Raw genomic sequence first — 16,209 nt, 5'->3', positions numbered from 1 at the left:
AGGAGACTCCACCACACTCCTTGGCAGCAAATTCCACTGTCGAACAGCTCTTACTGTCAGGAAGTTCTTCCTAATGTTTAGGTGGAATCTTCTTTCTTGTAGTTTGGATCCATTGCTCCATGTCCGCTTCTCTGGAGCAGCAGAAAACAACCTTTCTCCCTCCTCTATGTGACATCCTTCTCCTAGCTGTTCCCCATCCAGTATTTCCCAGCTTCCGCCTTCTGAACTGTGCCCCTCTACAAACCACTGTTCCAAATCTATACTGTCCTCCTGCTCCAGGGAAGGTTCAGGATCGGGGGAGGGGGAGGAGGTGGCTCCCATCATTCTTCCTCAGTGCAGCCCTCCTCAGCACGGTCCCTGACAGTGACACTAGCCCCACACCCTGCAATTATGCGCTTAACATCAGTTGTGTGTATGGGGTCCACTAGATGAGCAAGGACATTGGCCTGTGTACCTTTTCCTATAGAGGAACACCTAGATGCGAACAGTGGTATATGCATCAGGCCTGTTTATGTGCACAGCCACCAGGTCATGAGACCAGCTGCTGCAACAAGCAAGCACAACTTGACTCCTTAAATAAATGCCCCAGTCCATTATATTATTGCAAATAGAAATCTTTTTTCTTTTTTTTAGTTTGCTGTTTCCATCTTTATCAAAATGTAGTGATTTCCCATTTTCCTTAGTGACTGGAACGTGTGCAGAAGAAGGCGACCAAGATGATCAAGGGTCTGGAAACGAAGCCTTATGAGGAATGGTTGAAGGAGCTGGGTATGTTTAGTTGGGTAAAGAATCATGGCAAGAAAAACTGATGGACTATGCAGAACTGGCAAAACTGACATATAAGCTACGGGACAAGTATAACTGTGACTTTAAGGATGAATGGGAACCCTTTACAAAGTATCTGAAGACGCAACAAAGCGAACTGGACTCCTTGGCTGGCTTTGAATAAACATTCACAAACTTTTTATTGATAATAATCAGCTAAACAGTTTGAGGATCTATACAACTGTGTAACATGCAGAAAACACCATTCTTAGAGAAATCAAAGACTGGAACTGAGGGAAGTTGGGGGGTGGGTTGGGTGGGTTTTGTGTGGGAGGGTGCGGGGAGGGAGGAAAAATGGGGAAAAAATAAGGATGATATGCTTCTGGATAATATGTTTTGTTTTAATTTTGAATAAAAAAAGTTTTAAAAAAGAAAAGAAAAATGAAGAGAGAAAAAGGGGGGGGGGGAGAAGGAGCTGGGCATGTTTAGCCTGGAAGACTGGAGACTGAGAGGAGATACGATAGCTGTCTTCAAATACCCAAAGGGCTGCCACATGGAAGATAGACCAAGTTTATTTTCTCCTGCTTCAGAGAGTAGGACTCAAACCAATGGCTTCAATGTACAAGAAAGGAGATTCTGACGAAACATCAGGAATAACTTCTGGCGGTAAGAGCTGTTTGAAAGTGGAATGGACTCTCTTAGGGGGTTGTGGACTCTCCTTCCTTCAAGATTTTTAAGCAGAGGTTAGAAGGCCACCTGCAATCAATGCTTTAGCAGAGATTTCTGCATTGTAGGGAGTTGAACTATCAGGGGTCAGCAAACTTTCGCAGCAGGGGGCCGGTCCACTGTCCCTCAGAGCTTGTGGGGGGCCGGACTATATTTTGGAAAGAAGGAAAAAAGAACAAATTCCTATGCCTCAAAAATAACCCAGAGATGCATTTTAAATAAAAGTACACATTCTACTCATGTAAGAACACCAGGCAGGCCCCACAAATAACCCAGAGATGCATTTTAAATAGAACAACACATTCTACTCATGTAAAAACACGCTGATTCCCGGACCGTCCGTGGGCCGGATTTAGAAGGCGACTGGGCTGCATCTGGTCCCCGGGCCTTAGTTTCCCTACCCATGAACTAGATGGCTCTTGCGGTCCCTTCCAACTCTATGATTAAGTGATTCCCTGATTCTATGACTGCAACCCTAACAGTAAAAGATATGCCATTTTTTTCCTGTCCTGTTGCTTTTGTGACAACCTTTGAGTCAAGTGCATAAATGAATAAACATAAAAGGCAAAGAAGGGATTTCAGGGCTCCCAGTCATACTTGGAGAAAGAAAATAAAATAAGAATAAAGAAAGAAAAAGATCTAAGTTCAGCAGTTCTGGAAGGGCAGCTGACTGAATGACCAAGGACTGGGTTTGCAGAAGGTGAAATCCATTTTAATTTAAAAACATTGCCCCTTTTCTATTCCCTTTCTGCTACAAGGTGATCCATTGAAACTACGAGTAACTGTCTTAGTAAACCCAGGCAGCGGTGTAGCGTGGGTTGTCAGCACCCGGGGCAAGGCAAGTAATTTGCGCCCCCTAACCCGGGGCAAGGCAAGTAATTTGCGCCCCCTAAACCCTAACCTGCCGCCGCTGCCAGCTTCTTCTTGCTGCTGCCTGGGCTGGTCTGGTGTGGTTCTCTCCCGCGCTCAGCGCTGCGCTGGGCGGCCGCTGCACTGTCCCTCCCCCAGATAGTCCCTCGCTCTCTCTCCGCACCGCACGCCTGGCACCCACCCCCTCCACAGTGGGCGGCGACCCAGCGGCTCGGATCAGATTCACACAGCCAGCACTGCAGTGAGAGTGAGTGAGTGAGCCAGGTAGGGGCAGAGAGCTGCGAGTGCGAGCGCGCCCCCCCCCCCGATGTTGCGCCCGGTGCGGCCGGCCCCCCTGCACCCCCCACACTACGCCACTGAACCCAGGTAAACTTTGTTCTGTGCAACAGTGCTTTAAATGTTGCTGCTGGACTGTTTTTCTAATCATATACTAAGGAGGAGACGTTGTAAGTCTCTGAGCAGCGAAAGGCCAACTGGCAATTGTATCTGGAGTAGGTTTCCAGAGCAAGATTCATCTTACAATTATGTCTTTAGTCAAGGCTGATTGCCCCAGGGGCCCTCCAATGTGCTCTCCAGATGCAAATGACATTGAGAGCTTTGCTGAGGAGGTTTCACCTCTAAGTGCACTTTTTCATGCCATGAAAAACAGAGAAAAGCCTAGGTGGATTTTCCCCTAAAATACTTGAAAGAGGAAAGTGATTCCACCCCAGGGAGAGAGTGACCTACTGAAATCATTTCCAAGCCATAGCAACAATCCACCTTTAAATGATAGGTGCTTTTCTGCTGGACATGTAACATACTATACATTATTATTGTTATTATTAATTTTTTTAAGAGTTTTTATACCACTCTTCAGCCAAGAAAGGCTTGAGGGTCACAAAAGAAAGTCAGTCCTGCCCTCAAGATTACAGCCATGACACAGAAGGAAAACAGATTGTGGAGGGAGTAAACAAGTTCTTAGTTACAGGTTTTATTTGTCTTTTGGTTTTTTTCATTTCTATATCACAAATGCACATGCAAATATATCTATGCAGTGCAGCACTCTGAACCTCAGACCAAAAGTACATAACAAATAAAATCACAGTAAAATATATTAAAGAAACAGAAGTACAAAATGGATCATCTGAAAATATTATTAAAAACATCGTTTTCATAAGAAAGCTTGCTGAAATAATACAGTCTTAAGTTGGCACCTAAGGCTCATTACAGAGGGAGCCAGCCTGATCCCATTAGGTGGAAAGAAACCAGTTCCACCACTGTTAAATGTGCCTCAGTGGCAGATCGCAATTATCGGACAGGGCAGAGTGAATAAGGCAATCATTTGAGTACATAGACCCCAGGTTGTTTAGGTCTTCATACTCGTATGTATAGCGGAGTACTGTCAGCCAGTTGTCACCATCCGTCTGTCTCGGGAGACAATAATAATAATAATAATAATAATAATAATAATAATAATAATAATAACAATTTATTATTTATACCCCGCCCATCTGGCTGGGTTTCCCCAGCCACTCTGGGTGGCTTCCAACAAAACACTAAAATACAATAACCTATTAAACATTAAAAGCTTCCCTAAACAGGGCTGCCTTCAGATGTCTTCTAAAAGTTTGGTAGTTATTTTTCTCTTTGACATCTGATGGGAGGGCGTTCCACAGGGCGGGCGCCACTACCGAGAAGGCCCTCTGCCTGTAACTTGGCTTCTCGTAGTGAGGGAACCGCCAGAAGGCCCTCAGCGCTGGACCTCAGTGTCTGGGCAGAACGATGGAGGACTGCGCCTTTGGTGGTGAAGTCAAACTGTTTTGAAGGTTGCAGTGCCTGTGGCTGTAGAGATTGATATGGGAGAGACATGTTTTGTTGCAGCTGGTGAAGGTGTCTGGCTCTGCTGATGCAGGGTTTGTGTTGCCAGCCTTCATGTCTTGTTTGCAGATGTCTTGTGCAACACAGAGTTGGTCTGCCAACGGGCCTGGGGCCTGAACTCTCCATAGAGCACATCCTAGGGGAGCCAGCCGTCTTCCATTCTGCGTACATGACTAGCCAGTGTAGGCAGTGAGACAGGAGTGCCAACATGCTGGGAATGTGGACTTGGAAGAGCGCATCTTTGTTTGAGACTCTGTCCTGCCATGTGATGCCCAAAATCTTCCTGACACAGCGCATGTAGAAAGCAATGAGGCGTCACTCCTGCCGGTTGTAAATTGCCTGTGGCTCACTTCCATAAAGCAGCGTGCTCAACACGCAAGTCTGGTAGGCCTTCATGTTAGTATTGGACGCTAGCATCCTGTTCTCCCATACCCTTTTAGAGAGCCAGTGCAGCTCCCACAACACTGGTATTACATGTTGTCAGTGTCAGGATGCTATCAGCGGCTCCCGGCTGGTTGCCCAGGAATTATGAAAACAAGGAAAAGTTTCTTACAGTCCCTTTTTTATTTCAATTGTTACAGAGAGAGGCTATAGCAGGCTTCCTCAGCCTCAGCCCTCCAGATGTTTTTGGCCTACAACTCCCATGATCCCTAGCTAGCAGGACCAGTGGTCAGGGATGCTGGGAGCTGTAGTCTCAAAACATCTGGAGGGCTGAGGCTGAGGAAGTCTGGGCTATAGCCTCTTAGATAATGGCGCTGTCCCGAGTGAATCACCACCCCCATCTCTCCCACTTCCTCATTCGTCATTCTCATCTTCTCCTCTACGGGTGCTGCTAAGTGCCCTCTGTCTTCAAGCTCTTTGCTCTCCTACTTTTAAGGCTCGCCGGGTTCTGGAAGATGGATGGTCTCGAATGCTTTCTAATGACAATGTGTCAGCTGAGTATTCTTCTGGCTCTCCCATGATTCCCTAACGTTCCCCCTCATCTGCCTCTGAGCTGTGACCTCCCCTCAAACCCGTGTTGTAAATCTATACTGTCTTCCTCTTCCTCCTCTCTGGAAGGGTCAGGATGGGGAGGCGGTCTCCCACCATTCCTCCTCATCTGGCCAGTCTGACAGTCGGTAGTCAATGCCTAACGGCAGTTGGACTTCAGAATTCTGCACCAGCTGCAGCTTCACATAGAATCACAGAATTGTAGAAATGGAAGAGACCCAAAGCATCATCCGGTCACATCAATGTCTCCTTCAGGTCACCAGTGGGTGTCCCAGTCCAGTTGCAGTCCCAGTCCAGTTGCAGTCATAGATGACAGACGCACCAGTTGAAGCTGGTAATAATGCACACCAACCTCTGAGGTAACCTGAGCCACAAGCAACAAAGCTGAATAATAATAATAATAATAATAATAATAATAATACCCCACCCATCTTGCCAGGCCTCCCCAGCCACTCTGGGCAGCTTCCAGCAGGATATTAAAAACACAATAAAAGTTCAAGCATTAAAAACTTCCCTAAACAGGGCTGCCTTCAGATGTCTTCTAAAAGTCAGATACAGTGGTGCCTCGCAAGATGAAATTAATCCATTCCGCGAGTCTCTTCGTCTTGCGGTTTTTTCGTCTTGCGAAGCACGGCTATTAGCGGCTTAGCGGCTATTAACGGCTTAGCGGCTTTAAGAAAAAGGAAACAAACTCGCAAGAACTCGCAAGACGTTTCGTCTTGCGAAGCAAGCCCATAGGGAAATTCGTCTTGCGGAACGACTCAAAAAACGCAAAACCCTTTCGTCTAGCGAGTTTTTCGTCTTGTGAGGCATTCGTCTTGCGGGGCACCACTGTAGTTGTTTATTTCCTTGACATCTGATGGGAGGGTGTTCCACAGGGTGGGCACCACCACCGAAAAGGCCCTCTGCCTGGTTCCCTGTAACTTGGCTTCTCACAGCGAGGGAACCACCAGAAGGCCCTCAGAGCTGGACCTCCGGGCTGAACAGTGGGGGTGGAGATGCTCCTTCACTTTGAATTGTTCTCGGAAATGTACAGGAGGAGTACAACCCTATCCTCTAATGACCAGCTGGGATAGAAAGTTCAAGCAGAGAAGGGATCAAACATTGCTGGTTTCTCCGCAGTTCTCCTCTATCTCCGCCTGCCTGCCTGCCTTCCTCTGCTGCAGCCTGATGTAATGACTGCTGCCAGGCGACGGCTAACAAATAAAATATATGCCACTGTGGTGCTCAATAATCAAGACCACTCGACTTCTGCAATGCACTTCAGCTCTCGGGGGCAGACAAACTCAGGACTGCATTTCAGAATTACCGTACTTTTTGCTCTATAAGACTCACTTTTTCCCTCCTAAAAAGTAAGGGGAAATGTGTGTGCGTCTTATGGAGCGAATGCAGGCTGCGCAGCTATCCCAGAAGCCAGAACAGCAAGAGGGATTGCTGCTTTCACTGCGCAGCGATCCCTCTTGCTGTTCTGGCTTCTGAGATTCAGAATATATTTTTTCTTGTTTTCCTCCTCCAAAAACTAGGTGCATCTTGTGGTCTGGTGCGTCTTATAGAGCGAAAAATACGGTAACTTCGTAGCAAAAGAGTAACAACTCACATGATGTGTACACTGCATTTTACTTCTAGGTTAGGTGTAGAAAAGTCTGCATCCATGCCAACTCAGTTTGCATCACACGTAGAAACAGCGGCCGAAATCCCCTCATTGTGGGGACCTTTACGTGACCAGTGTTTTCTGTCTTAAACAAAGAGCAGAGAAGTCCCAGATGGTGGTGGCTTTTATGCGTCATCCCGCAGGGCGATAGTTCATCCTCTTCCTTGCTTAGCTCAAATGAAACAGCTATGGCGATAATGTCCTGTGGAACTAAAACTGAACTTTTTCAATTAAGGAAAAACAGCGTAGAGAGGAAGAATCAGAGGAAGGGAATGCTGAGCTCTGCCTCTCTCACAAATTCCGTGTTTGTGAACACACGTCTGCTGGGAGAACAGTTTGTGTGAAGCAGGCATTGCATGCCAGGATCCATTTCTGTGATAAAAGAGCGCATGTCTTTTCCAGCAGCTGGAAATCACGGAGCCAGATGCGACTGCAGTGTGACTTGGCAACATGAACATTCGCGTACACGTTCATAATTTTAAAATAAATAAAAAATATCCATTTTCAGGTTGCAGTCTTTGTATTTAACCCCCCCCCCCCATTACTGCTTGCTCTTTGGCAATTCATACACAATAAGAAGGAATCAGGGACGCGGGTGGCGCTGTGGGTTAAACTACAGAGCCTAGGGCTTGCCGATCAGAAGGTCGGTGGTTCGAATCCCCGCGATGGGGTGAGCTCCCGTTGCTTGGTCCCTGCTCCTGCCAACCTAGCAGTTCGAAAGCACATCAAAGTGCAAGTAGATAAATAGGTACCGCTCCGGTGGGAAGGTAAACGGCGTTTCCGTGCGCTGCTCTGGTTCGCCAGAAGCGGCTTAGTCATGCTGGCCACATGACCCGGAAGCTGTACCTCGGCCAATAAAGCGAGATGAGCCGCAACCCCAGAGTCAGTCAGGACTGGACCTAATGCTCAGGGGTCCCTTTACCTTTACCATTAAGCAGGGATTAGCAACGGCATACTCAACACCATTCAGCGGGCCCAAAGCATTTTGCTGCCTGGACGATTTGTTAACTTCCTATGTCTTTAATATCCTCCTTTTCATTGAATGCAGTTCCAGTCGCGGCGGAGGAAGGGGGTGCGGTGGGGGTGGGTTGCCCCAGGTGTCACCACAGAGGGGGTGACAACATGCCAGGGCGACACTCACTGCGGGGCTTGCAGCACACCCGAGCCACACGTCTCTCCTGGGAGTGACGCGGGTTGCTTGGGTGCCTGCAGGCTCCGTGCTGCCCCAAACGGTCCGCCCGCCAACTTCCCCCCAGCTGTAGGGCAGTTGAGTGGGAGGAGGCAGGCGGACTCCTCGGAGGCCCCACAGAGCATCCTGCCTCGGCTGGCCCCGCCCCATGGATGGCTGGCCCCGCCCCTGGGTGCAGGGCAGGCGCGCCATCCTAGGCGCCCGATCTGCTTGCCCCGCCGCTGGGACCCATATCAAAAGAATTGTGCAGTACAGTGGTGCCTCGCAAGACGAAATTAATTCGTTCCACGAGTTTTGTCATCTTGCGATTTTTTTCGTCTTGCGAAGCACGGTGTCGGGAAAGTTTTGGAAAAGCTTCAAAAATCACCAAAGTCTTTAAAAACCTCAAAAAAGGCTACCACACCGCGTTCTATGAGTTGCTCCTCGAAGTCAAGTCGCAACTGTATTAACGGTGTTAAGAAAAAGGAAACAAACTTGCAAGACGTTTCCGTCTTGCGAAGCAAGCCCATAGGGAAAATCGTCTTGCGAAGCAGCTCAAAAAACAAAAAACCCTTTCGTCTAGCGAGTTTTTTGTCTTGCGAGGCATTCGTCTTGCGAGGTACCACTGTACTTTCTCACTTAGCCTTGGTTGCTATCTTGATATTATTATTATTATTATTATTATTATTATTATTATTATTATTATTATTATTGCAGCCACACACGCTGGGACAGGTTAACTCTTTAACATATCTTTAAGTTAAATGGGAAAGAAGAAAAATGCTTAAAGGTATCTAAAGAAGTACAAGGGCATGGAACACTTTCACATGTTTTCTCGTTTTAACAGTTAAGCCAGACCCTAGAAATTAGGTTGGAAGGAAGTGATTTTGCTTCTTCTGCTCTGGATAAAGTGGGGAAATCTATCAAGCTTCCAGGACGTGCAAAATCACAACAGGACAGAAGAAAGGTTAGTCTCTCTTTTGTCAAGTTGCTAACGATCGATAACAGTAAATCTGCCTTCTTGTCTCAATAGGTTTTGGGCATCTTAATATGCAAAATGCCGGCTGCAAAGAATGTACTGTATTATAATTACCGGTTGTGTGTTGCACCCCAAAATCAGATGATTTTGTAACGTATCTCAGCATGAATACATTAATACAGTATTTTTGCCACCTAGTGGTAACTACCAGTAGCTTAAATACTTTTAGCATCTTCACCTTTATGGGAAACATAGGAAATACGTGGCATGATCCTGCCAAAGTTCAATACTTTTTTCAGACAAGCTTCAGGACTGCCACACGATCCATCACTCAGAATCAAACGAAACCATTTCTTAGCTGACTCTGGGGTGTAATGATAACCAGTTCCACACTTCCTGATATAAAAGGACTAGTAGGGAGTGACTGGGCTGCCTGGGGAATCTGTAGAAAGCAAAAGACATTTGAGGGTTTTGTTTTTTGTTTCTAACAGGTAGTATAATTTGCGAGTTTGGACTGGTCATGTCAAAAATCAGGTGGTGTCGTGCAAAACTCATGTTTCAGTTTGCCAACTTTAATCAAAATGGCACCTGGCATCCACATGGCAACAAAGCCCTCTGCTGCCCCCACTTTGGGTACCCGTCTGCTGAGTTTGGCCAAAGCGACATTTTGGTCTACCATCTTGGTTCAAAACGGGGCCAGTGTCCAAACGCCAGCAAAGATTGCCACCCCCACCTTGGGGACCCTCGTGCCAAGCCTGGTGACAATATATTGAGAGGCGGTTGAACCTATGACCGAAAACGGGCAAAGTCACACCAAAGTGACGTTTGGGGCCACCATCTTGACACAAAATGGCACTATGCATAGAAATGGCGATGAACCCTGAGCTGAGTTGGCTGGCAATATCTTGAGAGGCAGCCAAGCCTGTAGAAAATAAGACAGGCAGGCAGACAAGCCGCTTTCCAGATACATAGTAGACTGTCTGAAATCTAAATAATCTGGAGGGATGAGGGTTAAGAGGTAGTTAGGAAAGGGAGGGACAAAGCCATAATGCGAAAATGTGGAAGCCACCATTTAATCAAAAGATAGGAATGTAATTACAAGATCTAAGGGGAAGAAGAAGAAAAATGAACATTTATGGGCATCAACAGAGCATATTCAAAACCCAATAGTATTGCTGGCTGCTCCTCTTGCAGAAAATAGTGTAAAATAAAGAGTGATCCTTTCACCAGGTTTTTATTTCACCATAATTTGCTTCAGTGGCTGACTGAGGTGAAGGAAGGACTGCGGGGAAGGGTGTGTGAAATATGGAAACATTTCCAGTAGGATTGTGTTCCATATTTAATCCGTTTATTCTTACTCAAACTAGTTTTTTTAATATGCACATGAAATGTTTATGCCACTGTTATATTAGTTTGCAATGAGAAATAGATATATAAAAAGCTGGCTGTTCTGTGGCTAGTTGATGCTCTTTCAAAACCAAAACTTTATGTCCCAAGATGTAAGAAAACCGATTCGCATAGCTGGAAAAAATGAAACGAAAGCTGTTCTTTTCCAATACATCATTTCCAGCTTTCCAGTCAGTAAAAACAGAGATGCAGAAGCTGTCATTTTCCATTTGCTGTTAGATTTCAGCTTCCGTTTTCCTTAACCATCGACAATGGCTGCAAAGGCTGGGGAGTCTGAGCTGAAGGCCAAACAAATCCCTATCCTTGCTGTAAAATAGGTAAAGGTAAAGGGAGCCCTGACCATTATGTCCAGTCGTGGCTGACTCTGGGGTTGCGGCGCTCATCTCGCTTTATTGGCCGAGGGAGCCAGCATACAGCTTCCGGTTCATGTGGCCAGCATGACTAAGCCGCTTCTGGCGAACCTGAGCAGCGCACGGAAACGCCGTTTACCTTCCCGCTGGAGTGGTACCTATTTATCTACTTGCACTTTGACGTGCTTTCGAACTGCTAGGTTGGCAGGAGCAGGGACCGAGTAACGGGAGCTCACCCCATCGCAGGGATTCGAACTGCCAACCTTCTGATTGGCAAGTCCTAGGCTCTGTGGTTTAACCCACAGCACCACCTGCGTCCCTTGCTGTAAAATACTGTATTTAAAAGAACGGCATTTAATGATGTTGTTGTTCTTCCGAGAAAGCATTACAACAATCAGAGCAAAATAAACCTAGGCATGAAGAAGTATCCCTTAATCTTCATAAAAGATGAAGAATCACCCCGAAATAAATATGTATATATACATATATATGGTGCACATGGTATTTGTTTGGAATTTTTATTTCTTGAAAATAATAATTCATACAAATGGACACAGTCACAAACATGATTTTAACCCAAAATATTGCTAGCCTACCACATTACCAGGAAGGAATCCATGTAGGCAATGAAATGCAGCTACTTTTCAGTAGTCTAGTGCCTCTCTCAATCTCTCTCTCTCTCTCTCTCTGCATCCCACCAATAATATATATTAACCGGTGACAAAAAGCATAATGCTCGTTTATTAAAAAAAACTTTTATTTTGCACCTCAAAATCTCTTTGAAATGTCTTCATTCTGAAATAAGGGGAATTTGTGCCGAAATTAGGAGAAACTGTTTTTACTTTATTAAATTATTCTAAAAAAATAAGACAAGAAGGTAGAAAAAACAATGCACTGCGTGGCATAGAAAGAAAAATGGGAAAAATCGTTGTCCTGAGAAGTTCACCAACTGCTTCGCTTTTAGGCATTTTTAAACATATAAAAAACAAAGGATCCCAAATCTCAAAAATGGTTTGTCGAATGCCTCCCTTATATATATATTTTTTCTTGTTGACAACTAAGCAAACAAACCCTTGTTAATGTTCTAAAAACTGTACACAGACAAGTACATTCATGATATAATTAAACTACTAACTTCTCTGGCTTAACAAAGAACCCATAGGACACAGAAACAGTGAGTCAGGTCACTGAACAGGGACAAACTACATTTTTATATGGAGGAATAAAGTTTTCAAATCTTTCATCTCCCACCATTTCTCGTTATACTGCATTTTGGACCACTTTCTAAAACATAATATGGCCTCCTCCGTATGTTCATGATTTTGCATCTATTCAAAGTCCAATCGGTTTTCCGCACGCTTTCCACAGTTGCCCGTGCTGGGAATGATGTTTTCTTAGGCTACAACTGGTCGTTAGGGTGGTCTCTATCAGCTTCCGGTTTGACTGTCTGGCCCGGAGAAGGAGCGTGGGGAGGGTGGGCGACAGGAGGAAGCCCATGCGATAAGGACATGGCGTTGGGGACTATTCCTTCTACGGCGGTAGGTAGGCCAGGTGGAGCCACGCTGACGACCCCGGGAGGATACCTGCTGAGAGAAAGGAGAGCACGCGTCAGAGATCTGTTGAGACCCAGTGTGGCTTTTTATTTTATTTTATTGTGCATGTGTGTAAAGAAGTTTTCCTACAAAATTTAAGGAAGAGTAACTTGTAGCACAGGGACGCGGGTGGCGCTGTGGGTTAAACCAGAGCCTAGAGCTTGCTGATCAGAAGGTCGGCGGTTTGAATCCCTGCGACAGGGTGAGCTCCCGTTGCTCGGTCCCAGCTCCTGCCAACCTGGCAGTTCGAAAGCATGTCAAAGTGCAAGTAGATAAATAGATACCACTCCGGCAGGAAAGTAAACGGCATTTCCATGCGCTGCTCTGGTTCGCCAGAAGCGGCTTAGTCACGCTGGCCACATGACCCAGAAGCTGTATGCCAGCTCCCTCGCCCAATAAAGCGAGATGAGCGCCGCAACTCCAGAGTCGTCTGCAACTGGACCTAATGGTCAGGGGTCCCTTTACCTTTTTATATGGGAGATCAGTCACTAGAGCATGAGTAGGCAAACTAAGGCCCGGGGGCCAGATCCGGTCCAATCACCTTCCAAATCCGGCCCACGGACGGTCCGGGAATCAGCGTGTTTTTACATGAGCAGGATGTGTCCTTTTATTTAAAATGCGTCTCTGGGTTATTTGTGGGGCATTGGAATTTGTTCATTATTTTTTTTCTTTTCCAAAATATAGTCCGGCCCCCCATAAGGTCTGAGGGACAGTGGACAGTGGCTGAAAAAGTTTGCTGACCCCTGCACTAGAGCTTCCCCCCAATAAAATCTGGTTATTCTGGAGTACCAGCTGCCCCCACATGTCCACAAGAGATTTGGAAGTTATAGCAGTAGCATTTGATGGGAGTGGCATTTGACTCAAAATGTTTAAACCTTTTGAATCTCTTCTCCCCGAGCTGACGCCTCACAATGACAGCTCACCGTCAGCATGTCAACAGATACAGATAGTGGATGCTGTCTACAGCAGACAAAAGGGAACGCCATTAATCTGGCGGTGAGAGAAACTTCTTACCTGTACGCAGCTCCATTGAGCTCTGGGTGAACAACTCCTGGGTCCATGCTGGCCCAATGTGTAGCTGCAGTCAAATGTTCTTTGTTGACACAGTTCCTCAGGTTGTCTGGAATGCGACCTAGCCAGACAGTTAAATATTGCAGCATAAGTAAACTCCGCATGCGCAAATAATGTCAGGTTAAAAATAAAAGGCACGCGAATGTGCGTGACACGTTAATAATGGCCGTTTTTCATTGGCTGTTATCAGTTCACCCGGTATGCCCCACGGAGAGCCTCAAGGTCCATAAATAGCAACACCCTAGTGGTCCCGGGCCCTAAGGAAGTTAGATTAGCTTCAACCAGAGCCAGGGCCTTTTCAACACTGGCTCCGGCCTGGTGGGACACTCTGTCTCATGAGACCAGGGCCCTGCAGGATCTGATTTCTTTCCGCAGGGCCTGTAAGACAGAGTTGTTCCGCCTGGCCTTTGGCTTGGAGCCAATTTGATTCCCTCCCCCTCTTTCTTTTTTCTTTGTCCTTTCTCCTCCTGTGATGAGGCTGCATTTTAATATTTTAATGTTTCAATATTTTAATGTTGTATCTTAATCTTGTTTTTAAGTTGTATTCATTCAACTTGTTTTTATTATTGCTTGTTAGCCGCCCTGAGCCCGGCCTTGGCTGGGGAGGGCAGGGTATAAATAAAAATTATTATTATTCTTATTATTATTATTTGGCAAGTTCTCTCATTCGTATGATATGAATCGCTATGAAGTGGTACCTTGAGTTACAAACGCCTCAGGTTACAAACGCCGCTAACCTGGAAGAGTTACCTCGAGTTGAGAACTTTGCCCCAGGATGAGAACGGAAATCGTGTGCCAGCGGCGCAGCAGCAGCAAGAGGCCCCATTAGTGAAAGCATGCCTCTAGTTAAGAACAAACGACCTCTGGAACGTTTGTAACTAGAGTACCACTGTAATACACATGGGGTCAGGTGTGCACCTGGTCCACACCTTCAAACTGCCGGAACAAAACAACCCCACAAAACCTGACTTTGGTGAGGCTCCACCAGCTTTGTAACCGCAGTGGTGTTCAGTTCACATTCAGAGTTGTGCTTAAAAGTCAACGTTTGCAAAGTTAGCAGTGCCACACTTAGCAAATGTTATTCCGAGACAGTTTGGTGTCCTTTGTACAGTGGTACTTCGGGTTACATACGCTTCAGGTTACAGACTCCACTAACCCAGAAATAGTGCTTCAGGTTAAGAACTTTGCTTCAGGATGAGAACAGAAATCGTGCTCCAGCGGCAGCAGGAGGCCCCATTAGCTAAAGTGGTCTTCAGGTTAAGAACAGTTTCAGGTTAAGTACGGACCCCCGGAATGAATTAAGTACTTAACCCGAGGTACCACTGTACTACTCATGTTCTACATACAGAAGAACGGCATGCTCTGTTAAGCCAAAGGAACAGTCAGTAAAACAGTCAGTAAAAGAACACTGAGGGGAACATGGCTGGCACCTGTGATAGCTTTCCGGATCTCTCGGGCTGCTTCTTCCCGCATCTCTATTGAGGCCTGCTCACTGTACCACGCAGCATGGGGAGTACAGATCAGATTTGGCGCATCCTTCAGGGGACCCTGACTAAAGCTGAGAGAAAAAGTAAAGAAAGGTATCATATACTGTACATCATATACTGTAATTAATCATCATCATCATCATCCTGAACGGAGGCTTTTGTGTGTTTATTAAGAATAAGTATAAAAAGGTAAAGGGACCCTTGGCCATTAGGTCCAGTTGTGACCGACTCTGAGGTTGTGGCGCTCATCTCGCTTTACTGGCCGAGGGAGCCGGCGTTTGTCCACAGACAGCTTCCGGGTCATGTGGCCAGCATGACTAAGCCGCTTCTGGCGAACCAGAGCAGCGCACGGAAACGCCGTTTACTGTATTTTTCGCTCTATAAGACACACCAGACCACAAGACGCACCTAGTTTTTGGAAGAGGAAGACAAGAAAAAAAATATTCTGAATCTCAGAAGCCAGAACAGCAAGAGGGATCGCTGCGCAGTGAAAGCAGCAATCCCTCTTGCTGTTCTGGCTTCTGTGATAGCTGTGCAGCCTGCATTCGCTCCATAAGACGCACACACATTTCCCCTTACTTTTTAGGAGGGAAAAAGTGAGTCTTATAGAGCAAAAAATACGGTACCTTCCCGCCGGAGCGGGAAGTATTTATCTACTTGCACTTCACGCTTTTGAACTGCTAGGTTGGCAGGAGCTGAGACCGAGCAACGGGAGCTCACCCCGTCACGGGGATTCAAATCGCCGACCTTCTGATCGGCAAGTCCTAGGCTCTGTGGTTTAACCCACAGCGCCACCCGCGTCCCCAAGAATAAGTATACACAGCCAAAAATGAACTGCAAACACCCACGACTTCCATTTCTCAACAGCACAGCCAATGCTGAGGATAATGGGAACAACGACATGTGCATTTGAGGAAACAGTATTGAGGCAGAGTTTGAAAGCTCAGAGTAGATGTTTCCATAGAGTTCGCTGGAGGAAGATATATGTAATAAAACAGTAAGACAGCCATTTGCCTAGATATAAAGAGAAGTACCGTATTTTTTGCTCTATAAGACTCACTTTTTCCCTCCTAAAAAGTAAGGGGAAATGTGTGTGCGTCTTATAGAGCGAATGCAGGCTGCGCAGCTATCCCAGAAGCCAGAACAGCAAGAGGGATCGCTGCTTTCACTGCGCAACAATCCCTCTTGCTGTTCTGGCTTCTGGGATTCAGAATATTTTTTTTCTTGTTTTCCTCCTCCAAAAACTAGGTGCGTCTTGTGGTCTGCTGCGTCTTATAGAGCGAAAAATACGGGTAT

General features: G+C 46.2%; 1 protein-coding gene and 1 long non-coding RNA gene across 6 annotated transcripts in view; one reads left to right on the top strand and one right to left on the bottom strand.

The window, feature by feature from the left end:
- The first annotated feature begins 6,357 nt into the window (after positions 1 to 6,357).
- Positions 6,358 to 16,209, top strand: part of LOC308477279 — a 186,284-nt gene continuing 176,432 nt past the window's right edge. Inside the window, exon 1 of the long non-coding RNA XR_013986436.1 lies at positions 6,358 to 6,774. This is a non-coding gene — a long non-coding RNA (uncharacterized lncRNA). The remainder of the gene's footprint in view (positions 6,775 to 16,209) is intronic.
- The window catches only part of CTBP1 (C-terminal binding protein 1), a 57,398-nt gene continuing 52,456 nt past the window's right edge, over positions 11,268 to 16,209 (bottom strand). For 4 of the 5 annotated variants that reach the window (XM_081005615.1, XM_081005619.1, XM_081005617.1 and 1 more), the window contains 3 exons: positions 14,857 to 14,984; positions 13,370 to 13,487; positions 11,268 to 12,349 (listed from right to left, as the gene is read on the bottom strand). In XM_081005615.1, the coding sequence (XP_080861741.1) occupies positions 12,163 to 12,349; positions 13,370 to 13,487; positions 14,857 to 14,984 (433 nt within the window). In that variant the 3' untranslated portion in view covers positions 11,268 to 12,162. The remainder of the gene's footprint in view (positions 12,350 to 13,369; positions 13,488 to 14,856; positions 14,985 to 16,209) is intronic. The other variant, XM_081005616.1, reaches the window with a different exon arrangement.

The sequence above is a fragment of the Podarcis pityusensis genome, assembly GCF_964106645.2.
Source record: "Podarcis pityusensis genome assembly, chromosome: 5".
Lineage (NCBI taxonomy): Eukaryota > Metazoa > Chordata > Lepidosauria > Squamata > Lacertidae > Podarcis > Podarcis pityusensis.
The sequence above is the reverse complement of the archived record's forward strand: the minus strand, read 5'-3'. Positions and strand labels throughout refer to the sequence as shown.